This window comes from Orycteropus afer, unplaced genomic scaffold (genome assembly GCF_000298275.1).
Source record: "Orycteropus afer afer isolate SDZICR_OR568_19922 unplaced genomic scaffold, OryAfe1.0 scaffold00010, whole genome shotgun sequence".
NCBI classification, from domain to species: domain Eukaryota; kingdom Metazoa; phylum Chordata; class Mammalia; order Tubulidentata; family Orycteropodidae; genus Orycteropus; species Orycteropus afer.
Window position 1 is genome coordinate 11,782,994 of NW_006921597.1, and position 19,712 is coordinate 11,802,705.

Consider the following 19,712-nt stretch of genomic DNA (forward strand, 5'->3'; position numbering starts at 1 on the left):
CATCTTAGGAGTGCCTTTATAGAGTTGAGTTACTTAATAGATTACAAGTACATTTTTACATAGGCATTGTAAATTAAGTAGGGATAGGTGGGCTGTGTTACAGTGGAGTTGAAATTAGGAAAGTTATAAAACTGTGCTAACACATTCTTGTCTCATTTTAATAGGAGTATTCAAGATAAAGCTGTAGAAGTTTCCAGCAAGGATCAATGATGAAAATTTTTCTTTTAAAGAGATTTACAAGTTAAAGATGAAAGGAAATTACTGGAATTGTTTGAATTCTAACTGACAGAATAAAGGATTCACAGTTATTTGTAATGGAACGTTTGTAAAGTTCATCAGTTGTCATGCACCCAACAGGGAACATGGATATTGGTTTTTCTCGTTCTGCTGTTCAGACACTGTCGAGAAGCCATTGTAAAAACATCAAACAAAAAATTTCTCAATGGGAAGGAAGGACAAGTGGTGTATCTAATCCAGATAAATGGCATCCAAAAGACTTTGGGGTGAGATATAACTGTCATCAGGAAATTGTTCCCATGAAAATTGGGATTGTTGCTGAGGGAAAGAGTAAAAATTTGGATGTAACCAACTCTCAAAATGTCAGGCTAGATCTGAGGGAAGATGACAAAAGCCATGATCAAAGTGAAGATGAAAGTGAGAAACATGAGTATAATGATACACGTTTCTTTAAAAATGAAGCAGAAACTGAATGGGTATGCGCTCAGGTCAGACAGATGGAAAGCTGGAAAGAAGTTGTTTTGGACCCAGCGACTTCATTACCTCCAGGAAACTTTTATACCTCACAGATACTGTGGAAGAAAATAGAAGCACTTCCCCCAGATAAAGCCTTAAATTTGGCTTTAGAACATGGTGACTCTTCAGGAAAAGAACTGAATTTCAGAGCTCTGGATAGTTCATATGGAATAACCAAGAGCTTAGAAAATATTTACTCTGAACCTGAGGGGCAAGAGTGTGCACCTTCTATAAATCCTTTGCCAAAACCTCGTAGGACATTCAGATATTTATCTGAATCTGGTGTTATGCCAGGTAAAGAAAGAAACTGTGACAGAAAATACTGTGAAAATAATTCTTGTGCAGAATCTCGTTTTGCCCCTTTTCAGGAACCTGAACCAAAGAAACATGGTGGAAAAATCAGAGGGAGATCTAAAAGGTATGTTTTTATCCTGTAGCTAATGATCTGTAGGATTATTGAGCTTCTTTTTCCTTTTCAAATCAATCTCTGCACCATTTCCCTCCTAGTGCCCTAGTTGGAGCATACAGACATTGAATAATGAAATGAGTAGAGTAGGGAAATGAGTAGAGTGGAAATACAGGAAATCAGTTGGAGCCTTGGTGACTTTATGGGCCAATTCCACTTTGTCTTATAGGGTCACTGAGTCAGAGTCAACTCGACAGCGATGGATTTAGATTTTTTAATAAGAAATAGCTAAGACAATCTGCTGACATAGGAGTATCAGAAAAACTGCCATTTTATGTGTTTAAGAATCTGTAGGGAAACATTCTTCCACTTTATTCAGAGCATACTGGCCTTAGCCTTGCTCTTTATGACAGAGTGAACTTAATAAAGGAACCAGAGGAAGAACATGAATGTGAGAGGCTCCAATTTTCCCATTGTATCTACAGGGAACCAGCCTAGTTTATTATTTTTAGGTATCTGATTAAAAACACCTTTGAAATTTTATTCACAAGTCTATTAATTATCAATTTTTATTTACCATACCAATGTAAAGATGGGAGTTGTGAAAGACATAACTTTAAAATTTATTTCTTTTCTTAAGGAAATCCTTTGAATTTGAGGATATTCAGCACTTTCGAAATCGAAACACACAGAAGATTCACAAAGAACTTGGAAGAAATTCTGGTTCAGCACTTTATTACACACAGTCTGAGGACAATATCTATGAGGATATCATATGTATGTGTCCATAGACTTTGCAATTAAACTTAATGAGTATGTATTTGATGGAGCCCTTAACTGTAAGATGATATTTTCTTCTATAATCAAGCATATCTTGCTCTAGATTTGCTTTTTAATATGGAAATGTTTGGTGTATAATATCTTTTGTTCTTTAATAGATCTTATAAATAGTGCAATGGATTGCTTCACTCAGAAGTAGATGTTCTTAGGATAGTATTTTGAGAATTCTTTATATCAGTGGAACTCCTCATTGATTTATAAGCATGAAGTGCCATTGGGCATTTGATTGCTAACCAGAAGGCTGGCAGTTCAAACCCACCAGCCACCCTTCAAAAGGAATACTGGGCAGTCTACTTCCATAGAGATACTGCCTTGGAAAGCCAAGGAGGGGTTGCTATGAGTCAGATCCGACTTGACAGTAGTGAGTTTGGGTTTTTGGTTTGGATCCCTACAGCAAGGTAGAATAAGAAAACTCAACGTATTTAGTCAGCTTATTCTTTCCTTTTCTAGCTGTGGTCACTTTGTTTCCATTTATATATGTTCCTCAAAACTTATTTTTTTCACTATTTTTCAAGATCCTGCCAAAGAAAATCCATATGAAGATATTCCAATACAGCCTTTACCCATGTGGAGATCCCCTTCAGCATGGAAGCTACCACCCCCTAAAAGTGCTTTCAGAACACCCAAGGTATGACCAATGACTTAGTTGACAAAAACATTAGACTCTAATTAGATCCCTATACAAGGGTTAACATAGTTTAACTTGGGCCAAAATCAGCAGACACGGAGGATGTAGTTTTTTTAGTGTTGTGGTGGTTTATGTTTTGCTTTTTTAGGCAGCACAGCTTTCTGTTTTCTTTAAGGTGGTTGTCGTTATTATTATTATTATTATTATTATTTTACCTCTTTGTTTTTTAACTTGAATATGAGTCCTCTTAGACAGGGCATGAACTTTTCACTGTGTTCCTATGACTTTTTATTAATCTCACATCTGCCTGTAGCATAAATTACTTACCTGAAAGCATCTATGACCCCTGAGAGCAAAGGCTTCCTTGCATTAACAGGACTGTGAACCACAGTTTTCTGGGAAATATATTACAGTGGGATAGAAGAATTTTGCATTAAATACCTGAGAAACTTCTTTGCAAATAGTAGGAAAGAAAGTATGGAATCCTCGTTTGAATCCATTTCTATAGGAAATACCTTTCTGGGATAGCTTTGACTTTATATGTGAACACAGGCATAAACTAGCGGATCATACCCTTACCTCTTACCAGTACATTTTCTCCTGTTTTAGCTTCCTCCCAAACCTCAATTTCTTCTCCGGAAAACTATGGAACTCAAGAACTCACAAGCTTATATACGGTCAAAGCTCACAAAGGATGCCACTTTGCCTGTCACTTTAACTGAATGGAAGCTATTCCGAGCTGGAGAAGTTGCAAATAGGAAAAGGAAAAATCTTCCAAGGGTAAGGGCTCCAGTACTTTCATTCTTTGACTCTTATGTCAGCATTTCCATAAATGAGAATAAATAGACTGAAGTGAATAATAGGTTATAACTGACTTACTGGAATTAGAAGATTTGGAAAGCAGCCTTAAGTTTTAAACTTTTCCTTATGCAAGACAAACGCATGATTGGCTTTTGCTGCTTTCATTATGGATTTGAAAATCAATTTTTAGATGGACTTTACGTCATTCACCTTCTCTGTCATTAATCCAGCTGCCTGTTTAACAGAAGCACCAGAATCTCATATGAGAGGACATTTTATCAAGTTGGTTTCAGTGTCTGTTGTTAGAACTCACTGACTTACATAATTGCTGAAGTAAATTCTGTTTTGACCCTGAGTTTATAAATTTTTATTTATGTCAAAGTATGAGCCATTAAAAGAGCTCTGGTTGTGTAGTGCCTAAGGTATTTGACTGCTAACCAGAAGGCTGGCAGTTCAAACCCACCAGCCACTCCTCAGAAGGAAGACAGGGCAATCTACTTCCGTATAGATACTGCTTTGGAAATCCAAGGAGGAGTCACTATGAGTTGAATTGACTTGATGGCAGTGAGTTTTTTTTTTTTTTTTTTTGGTTTTTATGTGCCATTAAAGGAGCCATGGTGCACAGTGGTTAAAGTACTCCATTGCTAACCAAAAGGTCAGTGGTGTGAACCTACTAGCTGCTCTGTAGGAAGAAGATGTGGCAGTCTGCTTCTGTAAAAATTACAAGCTTGGAAACCCTGTGGTGCAGTTCTACTCTAGACAGTCACTATGAGTCAGAGTCAACTCAACAGTGGGTTTGATTTTTTTTTTTTAATGCCATTAATTTGGAGCAAAAATTTCCATTTAGAGGAAGGAAAACAGAAATCTATTACTTGGGAATAGAAATTACAAGGAAATAAGTAAGTTCTCCCTCAAACAAAAAAAGGCAGTAAATCTATAAATCATCTAGACTAGAGCTGTAAGGCCCAAAGTAGAGAAATTAGGGTTACTTGGAGACATAAATTTTCTTTTAGGAGTGACATTTAAGAAATTACATGAAAATATTTTTCTAACTCTGTTACTTTGTTCTTCTGTAATTCAGAATGTTTTCAGGATTAAAAAAATACTACGTAGATACCATGTAGCAATGTACATATTAGATCATTTAAATATTATTCCTTTCCTTTTCCCATCTGACTTAGCTGAGTGTATTCATTTAGCACACAATTTTTGTACCTGATTTTAACATTAAACAAAAGTCTCAGCTGTTTCTTGGTTAGTAGCTGCTGATTGGTTCCTTGGAAGTACTGTGTTTCACAATTACTTTAATTCTTCTGATCTATTTCCTGCCCCTCCCTCTTTAGTATGTGAAGAGTTAAAGATACAGTTTTTAAAAAGCACTAAAGTGATCCTTTCAGTGTGAAAAAAGAAAAATCTTTAGCTGTTTTTTCTCCTTTGTATGATAAGGAATATATAAAAATCAGAGCTTTAAATTGCTGAGAGGCATCGGGCAGTAGCTCTCCACTGATGTGCATTAGGCTGGCACAAAAAAGCAGCCCCCCACATGGCCCAGAAGAAAAGATTCATGTGTTAACAGGAGGAAGGATATAAACACATAAGGGATTGCATTTAGATGTAACTCTTGGGATGGCATTAACAAATATTTAAGAATTATGGATTGTAGTGTTTCATGAGACCCGAGGATATTGTAGAGCGCTTTTAACATCATTCCTCAGTATTTTGTGTACTGTGGATCCTGAGTATTTGAAGACTGTTTCCTTTCTGACTATAGGTAGAGTGATCCAACTTTTCCTTGTCTAATATTTTCCCAAAAGATTTTTGAGGAGTGAAGAGAAAGAAAGAAAATGGTAATGAACTCTTGATTGATTATTTAACAGATTGGTAGCATGTCTACCTGTGATCCTGCTTGTATTAAATCTTTTTAGTGTGCTCTATATGCAATACAGATTTTGGCTTTGGAGTATTTTCAGGAACGGCATTCCATGAGAAAAAACATTTTTCATTTATTTCCCCTTGGATGACTGGAGCTATCCCTGGAAGGGAAACTGCTTTCATAATTTGAAAATCCCTGATCTAGTCCATATGCCTCTTCCCCACCCTTCCTTTCTCTTCCTGCTGTGGAAGCCTGTGTGGGATTGTTTGCTAGAGTAATTTCCTAATGTTTTGTATTGTTTTTGTGAAGTATCTACAGCAATATGGCTTTTATCAATTTTTAGGAAGACTATCCAACAGTATTTCATGCAACTAGAAGGTAAATGTAGTCTCTTCTTCCTAGTTCATAATCTAAATTTAAATTTTATTATCTTATCACATATAGTTCCCTTTCCTTTGTAATATTTTGAGTATACTTCCTAAATGCACATTAATAATTATTCTATCTTTGGTCACTGTGTATTCAAAAAACATATTTATCCTTATAGACCTTTCCTATAGCCTGTAACAATACCTTTTTACACTGCATTCTCTTGCTTTGGGTAATGATAATATTTAAGAACATTAGTAATTTTTTACTTGACTGGCAGCTATACAAAATCTTTTAAAAAAAGAAAAAACAGCTCATCCAAAAGTGTAGGAATAATCTGCATATTGGAAGCACATGTTTTTCATACGTTATTTTTCTTGTACTGGATTGATTCACTACCTACTGATTGCCAAAATTGCTAAAGAAACAAGACAAAAGGAAAACAAGAACAGTTGTCTCAAGAAACTTTGTTGGTTGCCATGTTATATAATATTCTTAACAGTTGTAATTCTAGGTATTAAATATGTTAAATCAAGATGAATAGAATTTTAAGCTTAGAATTTTAAGAAAATGGAAAAACTAATATATCAGTTCCTCCTTTAAAAACTGTTGCTCAGCTCTAATTCTTTCCTCTTTTTTTGCTCCAGCTCAATCTGTTTTTTTTTCCTCTGTCTCCCCATTCTTCCTCCTTCTCTCTCTGATACACACACACCCATACACATACCCCTCCCAGTAGCAAAGAAAGAATTCTAATGAGTAAATGCATGTTAAGTGGACAGAAGCAGTTAGTAACCACATCAAAATGAATGGACTAGGTTCTACTTGCTTGAGATACAGATGAAGAGAAGAAGAAACAGAAGCCTGGTTTTTGTACTTGAACATATTTATAAGAGTCTCATATTTTTATGCCATGTTTCTAAAATAAATGATAATGTTAGTAATTCCAGTAGCAAAGAGATGGATATTTATTCCCTTGCCAAAGCTTTTTAAGAGTGACTATCCTCTTTATGGAGCTCTGGTAGCATAGTGCCTAAGGCACTTGACTGCTCACCAGAAGGCTGGCAGTTCAAACCCACCAGCCACTCCTCGGAAGGAAGGTTGGGCAATCCTACTTCCGTAGTGTTACTGCCTCGGAAACCCAAGGAGGGGTTGCTATGAGTCGGGGGCGACTCGACGGCAATCAACAACAATAACATCCTCTTTATGAAGGAGCTCAGGTGGTGTAGTGGTTAAGGCATTTGGCTGCTAAGCAAAAGTTTGGTGGTTTGAACCCACCATTCATTCTGCGGAATAAAGATGGGCATTCTGCTTCCATAAAGGTTTATGCCTTGGAAACCCAATGGGGGTTGCTATGAGTTGGGATTGACTCGATTGGCAGTGAGTTTGGTTTTTAGTTTGATCCTCTTTATGAAGAATACCTGGGAGAAGAAGTAACAAGGCCTCACCCTGCCTTCCAAGTGAATGAGTGTTCAACTTCCTACTCTGGGCAAGTGAAAACTTGAGTTTGATAGTAGTAAAGGTATATGTTTGATAGTAAAGGTATATGGTGTGCAGTAGCCAGATTTCCTGCATGTTGTGACATGGTGTGAAAAAGAATCTCTCTACAAGAGTTTGTTAGGTACCTCTGGAAAGAATATATAATTTCCCACTTGCTTTTCCCATGCTACATGAACTTTTTATTACAATAACATATTTATCTAAAGAGCATTGTTTGGATTCAAAATGGAAAATTTTAAATGTTTTCATTTCTAAAATAGAGAAACAGTAAAATAGAGAATCACTAATAAATTAATGTCATCAACCTGTAAAACTTATGGGTGTTGGTTTTAACTTGTACTTTCTGATCTTTTTGCAGTTTGTGTTGAAAATAGATGACATATTTGAATCTAAGAGAGGAAAGAAGAAGATAAAGTTACACCCTTACACTGGAAAAGAGGTACCTCCCTCAAAAGGTAAGAATTGTTTTCTGTTCCAGTTCTCTTTAGCTATCAGCATATGAGGGGGAAATCATTACAAAACTAAATGTTGGATGTGTACTATAATTTTTTGTTTGCTCTTGTACCATTTAAACTTCCTTAGGATAAGAGGTTATTTTTATTTGGTTCTGTTTCATGTAATAACTATTGGATGAATAAGTAAATAAATGAAAAATACTTTTTATATCAGTAATACCAAAAAAACCAAACTCACTGCCATCTAGTCAGTTCAACTCATAGCGACCCCTCCTTGGGTTTCTGAGGCAATATCTCTGTAGAAGTTGATTGCCCAATCTTCTTTCTGAGGGGTGGCTGGTGGGTTTGAACTGTCAGCCTTCTGGTTAACAGTCAAGTGCCTTAGGCACTATGCCACCAGAGCTCCTAATTTTCATAGGTAGATTGCATCATTGAGGAGCCTTGGTAGTGCACTGGTGAAGCACTCAGCTGCTTACCTAAAGGTCAGCAATTAGAATCTACCAACTGTTCTATGGGAGAAAATGTGGCATTCTGCTTCTATAAAGGTTATGGCCTTGGAAACCCTATGGGGCAGTTCTGTGTCCTATAGGGTCACTGTGAGTCAGAATCAATTCAATGGCAAGGGGTTTGATTGCACCATTATTTTGTAGTCCTACTTTGATTTTTAGTTATTGATTAGTATAGATTCTTTTCAGAGAAGAAAAGTAAAACATGTAGTATATATAGACTGAAAGTATGTGGTACTCAATTTGCCATATAGTAAGTTCAGTAGTTTTTATCCTTCAGATGCCTAGATAAAGCTTACTTTGTCTTAGTTAAGAAACTCTCAACATCCATTGTGAATTATTAGAATTTCCTTAAAGCTCATATAAGAAAAGTTGAAAATCATTAAAAAAAAAAGGGGGGGGTGGCAGAACCAGGTTTGCTGGTGTGATTGAGCCTGGTGGAACCCTTGAAACTATGGTTACTAGCTGCCCTTCAGGTCTGGAATTGAACCCACTCCTGTGGCTTCCAGCCAAACAAAAGACAGGCATATGAGCTGAACATTTATATTAAGTAGATACACTCCTTGGAGAGATTAGTCATGGGAGAATAGAAGAGCTGTGTTTGCACAGGAGACAGCTTGTGGGGGCTGGAGTGCATGGAAGGGAGGGACAGAGGGAAGAGGTAATTATGGGGAGGAAGTGAAAGGAGAGCTGTTGCATTGTGGGAAATTGCAGTCAATGTCATGAGACAAAGTGTCTGTGAGCTGTTGTATGGAAAGTGAATTTGCTCTGTAAACTTTCACCCAAATCACAATAAAAATAATAATAATATAAAAAAAAACTCACATAAGATTCTTAACTTGTTTATCTGGGAAAGAATATGTAGAATTTGGCAGTTTGGGGACATAAGCTTCATTAGGAATCTTGAAGATTCTGTAATAAGAAACAATACTGGGGTTGTGCCAGAGGAGAGTATTTCTTATTTCTGCAGACTTCCAAAGGCAGACATTTCTTAATTTCCCTTGAAAATCTGTTCTTTATTCTAATAGTTTATCAGAAAATAAAATTTTCTTTTCTACAATGTAAGACTCTTTCTTTTTACTCTTTGGTGATCAACAGCAACTGATCACCATTTTAAATGTGAGTTTTCATAAGCTGTTATTAAAATATGTTTCAATCTTCTCTGTATAAGAAATATTTTTGGTTATTGTTAGTAAAGTAGCTCCCATTTATTCCATGAAGTAATAGTTTCTTTACCTACTTTGTCTCATGTATAACATATGGTATCACTAGGAGGCAGGGACTAGCCTATTTTACAGATGAAGATGATGAGCTAGAGTAGGAACTACAGATTTGAATCAAGGAACATGGCACCAAAAAGTCTTAACTTTTTCTGTCACTGATAGTTACTCTCACTTTTTCTCATAACTTTGATTTTCAGCAATTTAACTACCTCCTCTTCATTTTTTCCTAATCCTCAACAAAGGTATTATCAAAAAGCTTTTCATTGGTATAATTCAGAAGTAGATATAGAAAAGGAAAATTAATGCTAGATATTGTGCTGAATCCTTTCAGATACATTATCATTAATTTTCTAAACAATCCGATGTGTCAGATACTATTGTCACTGTTTTCTAGATAAGGAAATAAATTATAAATTGCAAATTTTGTAAAATATCAAGACATGGGGGCAGGACAAATTCTGGGATAATATTCATGGCATTTTCCCAGATTAAAGTAGTCTGTTGATAAATAAATAAAACAGATTATTACCTATTTCTTATTTTATTCATATGTTTTATGCTTTATAGAATGGTAACATTTCAGTGAATTTGGGTCTTAAGACAAGTTTTTTAAGAGCTGTATCCTTTTTCCTCATTAACTTGTATCATTATAAAAAAAAAAAAAAAAAAAGCAATAGCCTGAGTTGCCAATTTCTAGCACCAGAAAATAAAAAAGCACTCCCCAAATTGTAACCCTTTTCTAAAAGTTTGTTTTTCCTTTGCATGGCTCTAAGGAAATAAGCATTTACCTGTTGTCACTTAGCAACTCCTCCAGTGGCCAGAGGAGTTGGTCAGCTGCCTCAGAATCTGCTGAATTCTTGGTCACAGTTCTCAGCTTTACATTCTCCTCCTTAAGCTTTTATCTATATATCAACAATACCTAGTAGAACTAGATTATTATATTTACCTACTCTGTCAGTATATGCTAGGATTTACTGACGATATCCCAACCTAAATATTTCTTAACTTCGGTTATCAGGCATTACAAAGTTATTTATTACCCTTTTTTCAGTTCTGTCTTTATAATTTTGTGTATTGAAGCCATATATAAAAAGGAACAACTAACTCAGAAAAAGATAGTGATAATGGTTGCAAACATGAAGAATATAATCAGTGTCACTGAAGAATACATGCAAAAACTATTGAATTGGCAAATGTTTTGTTAGGTAATTTTTACCACAGTTAAAAAACCAAACTCACTGCCGTTGAGTCGATTCTGACTCATAGCGACCCTCTTTGGGTTTCCAAGGTGGTAAATCTTTATGGAAGTAGATTGCCCAGTCTTCCATCTGCAGAGTGGCTGATGGGTTTGAACTGCAAATCTTCTGGTTAGCAGTCATTTAGAAAAAAAATTTTAACATGATAGCAGAAAAAAGCAAAAAAAAAATGGACACCCAAATATTTTTCAATCTATACAGATTCTCAACCAATTCTCCCCTTGGCTCATAACCCCTTGACTATTATTCAGTGTTTTGGAATGCAAGTCATAAAAACCTATATAGATGTGAATACATTAAAACCACTTTAATGATATCTTATAAGATATAACATCTTACCTAGATATGGTACCTTTCCTCCCTTTTCCTCTTTTCTTTCTTTCCAGACACTTCATAAACTCTTAAGAGGGGGCTAGTGCTAGAGATAGGAGTCCTGGTGGTACAGTGGTGAAGTGCTTGGCTACTAGCCAAAAGGTCCTCAGTTCAAACCCACCACTCTGCGGAAGACCTGACAATCTGCTTCCTTAAAGATTAAAGCCTAGGAAACCCTATGGGGCAGTTCTCCTATGTTATATAGTGTCACTATGAGATGGAATCTACTTGATGGGACACAGCAACAACAGTGCTAGGATATTAATAGGAGTAAGGAGCTCACAGTCTTTGTTTTTCCTTCTGAAGAACATTTTATACCCCTAGTATATTTTTTTGTCGTGGTGGTTAATTTGAATTTATAAAACCTATATTGTTGTTGTTGTTGTTATGTGCCGTCGAGTCGGACCCAACTCACAGCGACACCTCCTTGGGTTTCCGAGGCAGTATCACTATGGAAGTAGATTGCCCCATCTTCCTTCCAAGGAGTGGCTGGTGGGTTTGAACCTCCAACCTTCTGGTTAGCAGTCAAGTGCCTTAGGCACTATGCTATCAGAGCTCCCATTTATATATAGTACACAATATTTAAATTTTGTGTACCTATATAGTACACAATATTTAAATAGGTACATTTTCTACCTATCTTTTGAAGAGGCAGCATTTATTTTAATATTCTCTTATGCCTTATTCAGAAATTAAAATGAACAAAGTAAGAAATTGCAATAATATAAATACAAGATAAAAAGAAAACTAAAGCTTATAGACTTCTTCTTACCACCCCCAGAAAATTTTATACACATGCAAATACAGTACTTTTTCTTTTTTACTTTTATTGTGGTGAAAACATATACAACAAGACATTTGCCATAACTTCCACATTTATAGCTCAGGGATATTGATGACATTTTTCATGTTGTGTCATCCTTTTCCAAAATATTCCACCACCCTTAGCATAAACTCAATGTCCCCCAAACAAAAGCTTCCCCTTTCCCCCTCCCTCCTACACCTGGTAACCACTAATAATCTTTGTTAGGTAGGTAGGCAGTCAGTTAAGCAGGCAGGCAGATAGATAGATAGATAATTTTTTTTTCCAACCTGTCTAGAATGTCTTTTCCCTCTCCTCCCATCCATGATAAACAACAAAGAAAGTTTCCTACTGTTTATAAACCTTTTCTTGACTTTTACAGTAGTGGACTAATATAGTATTTGTCCTTCTGTGATTGACTTATTTCACTCAGCATAATGTCCTCCAAGTTCATCCATGTTGTATGGTATTGCAAGGATTCTACATTATTCTTTAGCATTGTATAGTATTCCATTGTGTGTATGTACCGTAGTTTGTTTATCCATTCCTTGCTTGATGGGCACTTAGGTTGTTTCCATCTCTTTGCTATTGTGAATAGTGTGGCGATGAACATGGGTGTGCATGTATCTGTTCACTTTCTGCCTCTCACTTCTTTAGGATATATACCTAGTAATGGGATTGCTGGGTCAAATGATACTTCTTTTTCCAACTTTTTAAGGAATCACCATATCGATTTCCACATTGGTTGTATCATTTTACAGTCCCACTAGCAGTATATGAACGTCCCAATCTCTCCACATTCTTGCCAGCATTTGTTATTTTCTGTCTTGTGGAACTTTGCCATTAGTGCTGGGGTGAGATGGTATCTCATTGTTTTGATTTACATCTCTCTGATGGCTAGTGATCGTGAACATTTCTTCATGTGTTTGTTGGCTGCCTGACTATCTTCTTTGGTGACATGTCTGTACTTTTTCTACAGAAATAGTGTTATACTATTCAGACTTCATATACCTTGCTTTTTTTCCCCCACTGAGGTTAATATATTCTGGAATTCTTTCAGTATCAACACATACAGATCCACATAGCCATACCATATTCCATTGTTGGAATGTAAAAGAATTTTATGTAGCTGGAAAACATTTTGGTTGTCTCTAACAGTTTCTTTAACCTGTGGATATTTAAATTATTTATTTATTTTGTTTGTTTCTTCAAAAACTGCTGCATTATTTTTTTGCTTTTACTTATGTTTTTGCTATTTATAAGAATATATCTGTAGACTAAGTTCCTGTAGACTTACTCAATCAAAGAACATAAGCATTTAAAATTTTTATTCAAAGATTTTTGTAAGATCTCTTTACAGAAAGATTGTAATAGCTCATATTCCTACCAACAGTATTTGAAAACTCTCTTTCCTCACAATCCTAACCAATATTGTGTTTTATCAAACTTTATTTTTCTTGCCAATATGATGAGTGAAAATTTCTATCTCATTCAGTTTTTAAATTTATACTTCTCTATTTATGAATTTAGGAGCTCTGGTGGCATAGTGCCTAAGGCATTTGACTGCTAACCAGAAGGTTGGCGGTTCAAACCCACCAGATACCGCTTCGGAAACCCAAGGAGGGGTTGCTATGAGTTGGATCTGACTCAATGGCAGTGAGTTTAGTTGAGTTTATTTATGAATTTGGGCATGTTTCTTGTTTCTCAACAATTCATATATCTTTTTTGTATGAATTGCCTATTCCTGTTCTTAATTAATTTTTCTGTTGTGCTTACTTTTTGTTAATGATTTGTAACAACTATCTGCATATTAAGAAATACCTTTATATCTATAATATTTATTGCAAATGTCTTCCCAGTTTATTATTTACCTTTTTTCATTTATTAATAATATTTTATTAGGTAGGTATTTTATATGTATTATCTAATCAAACATATCTTTTCATTTATGACATTTAGACTTTGTTTTGCCTAGTAAATTAAAAAATTTTTCCCTTTCTTTGCATTTTTAGAATTTTGCTTTAGCTTTTCAGATTTAATCCAGAAATATTTCATTCATTTATTCAAAAACCACTTTTTTGGGGGAGGGGGTGGTAGTGTGTCTCTGAGCTCAGCATTGTGCTAGGTCCAGTGGCACAGAACAAATCCCTTGTAAAAATATAACCTGTATCCTCAAGATACTTAAAATCTGTTAGGGGAAAATAAGACCAGCTCATAGCAGTATTAACAGTTCAAAGTGAAGGAAAAATTCATATAGACTAGAGTTAGCTTAGAAGCATCGTGGCGTGGGTAGAATATTCATAAACTTATTTGGTAACTCTCTTAGCTTTCACATTTTCCCATTATTCTGAGTTTATAGGTTAGTCAGTGTTCAGATTTTTGTTTAGCCAGCTTGATGTTCTTCTACCTTTGATACCTTACTGAAGAATAAGAGGCAAGGATATGAATGTAGAATGAGAAATGTGGTCCACTCTGGACTATACTTGCATTCTCAAAGCTAGTCTGCAATGGCATTAATTTCTCTAGTTTAAGGTGAGAAGGGAACTGAGGAAGGATGCAGGATGTAGGAAGAAAATGGAATAAAGTGTTTTCTTCTTTGAGCCTTTTATTCTGTTTTGGAACGTTTCCTAACCTGATACAACTAAGTGATTTGGAGAAAGGCTCAACATGCTTCTTCTTATTCCTTATTGCAAGTCCCCAGGTCTGTGGAAGCTCTGTGGTGTTCTCATCCTTGTGTACTTCCTACTGTTAAATACAAATGGAAACTCTTTCTCTCTTTTCAGGTGAAACCAATGGGAATGAAAGTGATGCTGAGTATCTGCCAAAGAGTGAGTGAGTCAGTGGGGCTGCTCCCTTTCTCGTGATTATCATGGTATAGGTGGAGTGACATTTACCTTTATGATTAAGCATATTTTCCCCACATGAAGTTTCCTTCATTTGTAGGTAATTTCTTGATTATCAGAACATGCTGAGTTTTGGGGAACTAAACTGTGTGCTGTCAGATGTTTTGAAGCATTAAAATCTCTCATAGAGGAACAAAGTAAATCAGTATGGCTCTTAAAATGGAATGCTCTTTGGGGAGTGGCACAGAGCTGCATGCCCAGACATACATGCAGAAGTTTACTGGCAGCCAAAACAGAGCATATGAATCATACTCTGAGACAAATGTTGTTCTTGTTGTTCTTATGTGCTGTCGAGTTGGACCCAACTCCTAGTGACCCCTCCTTGGGTTTCCGAGGTGGTGCCACTACAGAAGTAGATTGCCCAACCTTCCTTCTGAGATAAACACTAAGCATTAAATATCTGATTTTTCATAGTCACTCAAGTGTAATTATTTAAGTAACTTTGATAGCTCTCTTACATTGAGAAAGAAAATATTTGTTTTTTATTCATAGGCATTTACATTATTATGTAAATGTTTAGTATTTATTATGCTGTTTACTGTCTGTTAGAATATGTGAAACAGGGCCAGGTAATTTTAGCTGTATTTGGTGCTCTATGTCCTTTATCTAATGACTTTTCACAGCAATTTATTTAGTTCCTATTAAACTGACTGCCATGTGAAGCATGGAAAAAGTAAACAAAAATAAAACCAAACTCACTGTCCTTGAGTCGGATTTGACTCATAGCAACCTCTCCTTGGGTTTTTGAGGCAGTATCACTACAGAAGTAGATTGCCCAGTCTTCCTTCCAAGGAGTGACTGGTGGGTTTGAACTGCCATGCCATCCTTCTGGTTAGCAGTCAGATGCCTTGGACACTATGGCACCAGAGCTCCTATATGGAAAAAGTAGGAGACTTGAATTATCAAAGCTGAGTATGGGGCAGTGCTGCTTGAACAGTTTCTCTCAGAAAGATCAGCACAAGGCCGGTCCCCATGAGGCGGAGGTTAAAGATGTCCCAAATGTCCAAACTACCGTACCACTCCATCATTTCAGACATTAACTCCTCCTCCTCCTTCTCCCAGTAATTTCCCCAGTCTTAGGGTTCTGTATTTTGCTGTAACGCCTCACAGAACTCACAGACACCCAAGGGTTCGTCTCACGTAGTGGTGGAGGCTGGCAGGCTGGTGAGTCCCAGGTCCGTGAGTAGGTCTGGAGGATCCTTCCAATTCTCAGGGTTTGATGAACCTCAATCAGCAGATCAGATGATGGCTGCTGTCCCAAATCCAGGGGTGAGATGAGGATGAGCCAAGACACAAAACTGGAGCAAGAGGAGAGCAAATCTTCCCAGAAGATTTGTAGGTGTACCCTCAAGGAAGCTAAGGGTGGTGATTTGAATTATACCCTCCAGCAAGGCAGGACTCAAGATACATTCCACCTGTGTTGCCCCAATGGAAATAACCTAAATCCCATCACAGAGTCAATTGCCAGTCATTATAGGGAACAACTACTACCAGCTGCCCAGCCAAGTTGATACCTGACCTTAACTACCACACCACCCCAAACAGGCATGGATAATGGGATTTACAAAACATCACAGAATGGAGGACAATGGCTAGAAGGGCCACATCAAGCAATTCACCGCAAGTGCCAAGTCTGACACTCTAATCTGATAATGACTGATTGGTCTTGTGCCCCTTCCACTGCCCTGAATTGCTTCAGGTGTTTAGTTGTGTAGCCTGACTAAATGGGAAACTTAAATCATCATGAGGCTCATCCGACATGTATAAAGATGACTAATTTAGTGTTGTTGTTACCGAAAAACAGTACCTAAAATTTTCTTGAATTGAACTTAGCCCTTTGGGGATAAGTTAGGCTTTGCCTAGAGCTTCAGATGTACTGGATAATTCTGGGGAGCTATAGGGGACAGTTACTCCTGGATGTATATTTTAAGTCTTCTTAAATTTTGATCCACAGTGTAACTTTACTTGGGGCAGAATGTATCATAGCTCAAAAACAATTAGTCAGAGGATGAGTCTTTTTAGTCATTGGCTCTGAATGAGACATACACAAAACTCTGAGACATGTAGACTGTTTCTTTTGCAAGGACAGTTTCCTTTAGTGATGACTGCCCCAAATTGTTCAAAATGTAGAGAAAAATGAGAAGAGAGAAAAGACACTATCCAGATTTGAGTACTATTGCCTCACACTGCTTAAATAGTATGTTTCCATCATGTCATTCTTTTGAGAAATACTCTTTTAGTACATGTCTTCTCCCTCTCCAGTGTTTTTCCTCTTGCATTTAGCACAATTTATTGATTTAAGTATATATCCATTATTAGAAACATATGAGAAGGGAAAAAGGGCAGAAGTGAAACAGAAAAGGGAAAGGACAGTTTTTTAATGTGAGCTTAGTTTTAATTTTATCCAACTCTTCCCTTTTATGCACTTACTCTCTGTGGGACTATTATTTTATCAACACCCCCAGCCCCCACCCATGATTTTGTGGTCCTGCCAATGGCATCTGTTGCCAGTTCAGTGTTTTTTCCTGGTGTTTCCCATGTGTCCTGATGCTTTTCCATGAAAGATGGCATAGCATAGATGTGTAATGGCACATACTCTATGCTATCCAGTTGGCACATGGAGTGTGTCAGTTCCATTACTGACAGGAAGCCTGTGAGGGTCTTTACTCATTCCCCAAATGTCATAGCCCAAAGAGGCTATGTGGCAGACATTGCTTAGTCAACATTCATTCAGCAATGACTGCATGAAGATTAATCCTGAATGGGTCATGACCTCTGGATGAACAAGGAAAAACATTGCTCCATGATTTTATTCCAGATCGCCACAAGCGCTTAGCACAGCTACAGCAGGCTTCCAAGAGGAATCCTCACTACCAGACCTTGGAGCGGGACCTTATTGAATTACAGGAGCAGCAGCTATTTGAACTTTTTGTGGTAGTGTCCCTACAGAAGAAACCATCAGAAAAAAGTTATATTCCCCAGATCATACAACAATTCCCTAGCAAGGTAGGTACAAGGAGGCCAAGAGGCATTCAGGAACATTCCTGTGTCTCTATGTCTGTTGATTTCCTCTTTTCTTGTTTACTGTAATTTTAACCAGTTTTTACCAAAACTGTATTTGTTGTAGGATTTGGTAAATGACTATGACAGAATCTTATGTCAAGCATGAGCTGCAACCAAGACAGGGAAAACAAAAATACATTCATTTTCCAAGTTTTTAAATGTGTTACAAAGATCCGATATTTTCATCCTTAATGAGAGGAATAATAAATGAGGCATGATGGGGTAGTGGTTTAGAGCATGAAAGGAGACCTGGTGGTGTTAACCAAGAAGTCAGCAGTTCAAATCCACCAGTGACTCCATGGGAGAAAGATGTCGCTGTCTACTTCCATGAAGATTATAGCCTTGGAAACCTGTGGGCCAAGTCTGCTCTGTCCTATAGGTTGGTATGAGTCGGAATCAACTCTGTGGCAATGGGTTTGGTTTGTTTTTCTTTAGAGCATGGACTCGGGGCCAACTCTCTGCATCTGCCACTTACTAGCTCTGTGATTTTGAGCACTTACGTAACCTCTCTGTGCCTTATTTTCTTCACTTGTAGAATGGGGAAAATACTATCTACTGCGTGGACTTGTTATGAGGATTAAATGAGTTAACTTATGTAAGGTACCTAGAACAATGCCTGGCATATGCCTATAATGCATACTACAGACTGTAATCTTTAATCTTCATCAGTAAGTGCTTCAAGTCATCTTCACTTTCAGTAAGCAAGGTTGTGTTGTCTACGTATCACAGGTTGTTAATAAGTCTTCCCTCCAATCCTGATGCTATGATCTTCTTCATATAGTCCAGTTTCTTGGATTATTTGCTCAGCGTACAGATAGAATAAATACAGTGAAAAGATACAACCCTGATGCACTCTCTGATTTCAAACCATGCAGTATCCCCTTCTCTGTTCGAATGACAGCCTTCTGGTGTATGTTTATGTCTATGTCTGTGTCCTCATGAGTACAATTAAGTGTTCTGGAATGTCCATCCATCTCAATGTTATCCATAATTTGTTATGAGCCACACAATCGAATGCTTTTACATAGTCAATAAAAACACAAGTAAACATCTTTCTGGTATTCTTTGCTTTCAGCCAAGATTCATCTGACATCAACATGATATCCCTTGTTCCATATCCTCTTCTGAATCCAGCTTGCATTTCTGGAAGTTCCCTGTCATATACTGCTGCAACTGTTTTTGAATTGTCTTCAGCAAAATTTTACTTGTGTATGATATTGTTTGATAATTTCCACATTTTGTGGCATCACCTTTCTTTGGAATGGGTACAAATATGGATCTCTTCCAGTCATTTGGCCAGGTTGTCTTCCAAATTTCTAGGCATAGAGGAGTAAGTGCCTCCAGCGCAGTATCCATTTGTTGAAACATCTCAGTGGGTATTCCATCAATTCCTGGAGCTTGTTTTTCACCATTTCCTTCAGTGCAGGTTTGATGTCTTCCTCCAATATCATTGGTTCTTGATCATATGCCATCTCCTGAAATGGATGAACATCAACCAATTCTTTTTGGTACGGTGACTCTCTGTATTCCTTCTATCTTCTTTTGATGTTTCCTGTAATATTCAATGGGAGCTATGGTGGCATGGTGCCTAAGGCATTTGACTGCTAACCAGAAAGCTGGCAGTTCAAACCCACCAGCCACTCCTTGGAAGGAAGATTGGGTGATCTACTTCTGTAGCGATAGCTGCTTTGGAAACCCAAGGAGGGGTCTCTATGAGTCGGATCCAACTTGGCAGCAGTGGGTTTGGTTATATTTTGCCCATAGAATCTTTCAATATTGCAACTCTAGGCTTGAATTTTTCCTTAGTTCTTTCAGCTTGAGAAATGCCGAGCGTGTTCTTCCTTTTTGGATTTTCAACTCCAGGTCTTTGCACATTTCATTACAATAATTGACTTTGTCTTCTCGAGCTACCTTTTGAAATCTTCTGTTCAGCTCTTTTGTCATTTCTTCCATTTTCTTTAGCTA

General features: G+C 37.0%; 1 protein-coding gene across 1 annotated transcript in view; it reads left to right on the top strand.

The window, feature by feature from the left end:
* The first annotated feature begins 344 nt into the window (after positions 1-344).
* The window catches only part of DENND2C (DENN domain containing 2C), a 63,963-nt gene continuing 44,595 nt past the window's right edge, over positions 345-19,712 (top strand). The window contains exons 1-7 of the mRNA XM_007948899.2: positions 345-1,171; positions 1,800-1,936; positions 2,515-2,627; positions 3,237-3,407; positions 7,526-7,622; positions 14,565-14,609; positions 17,503-17,690. Coding sequence (XP_007947090.2) covers positions 345-1,171; positions 1,800-1,936; positions 2,515-2,627; positions 3,237-3,407; positions 7,526-7,622; positions 14,565-14,609; positions 17,503-17,690 — 1,578 coding nt within the window. The remainder of the gene's footprint in view (positions 1,172-1,799; positions 1,937-2,514; positions 2,628-3,236; positions 3,408-7,525; positions 7,623-14,564; positions 14,610-17,502; positions 17,691-19,712) is intronic.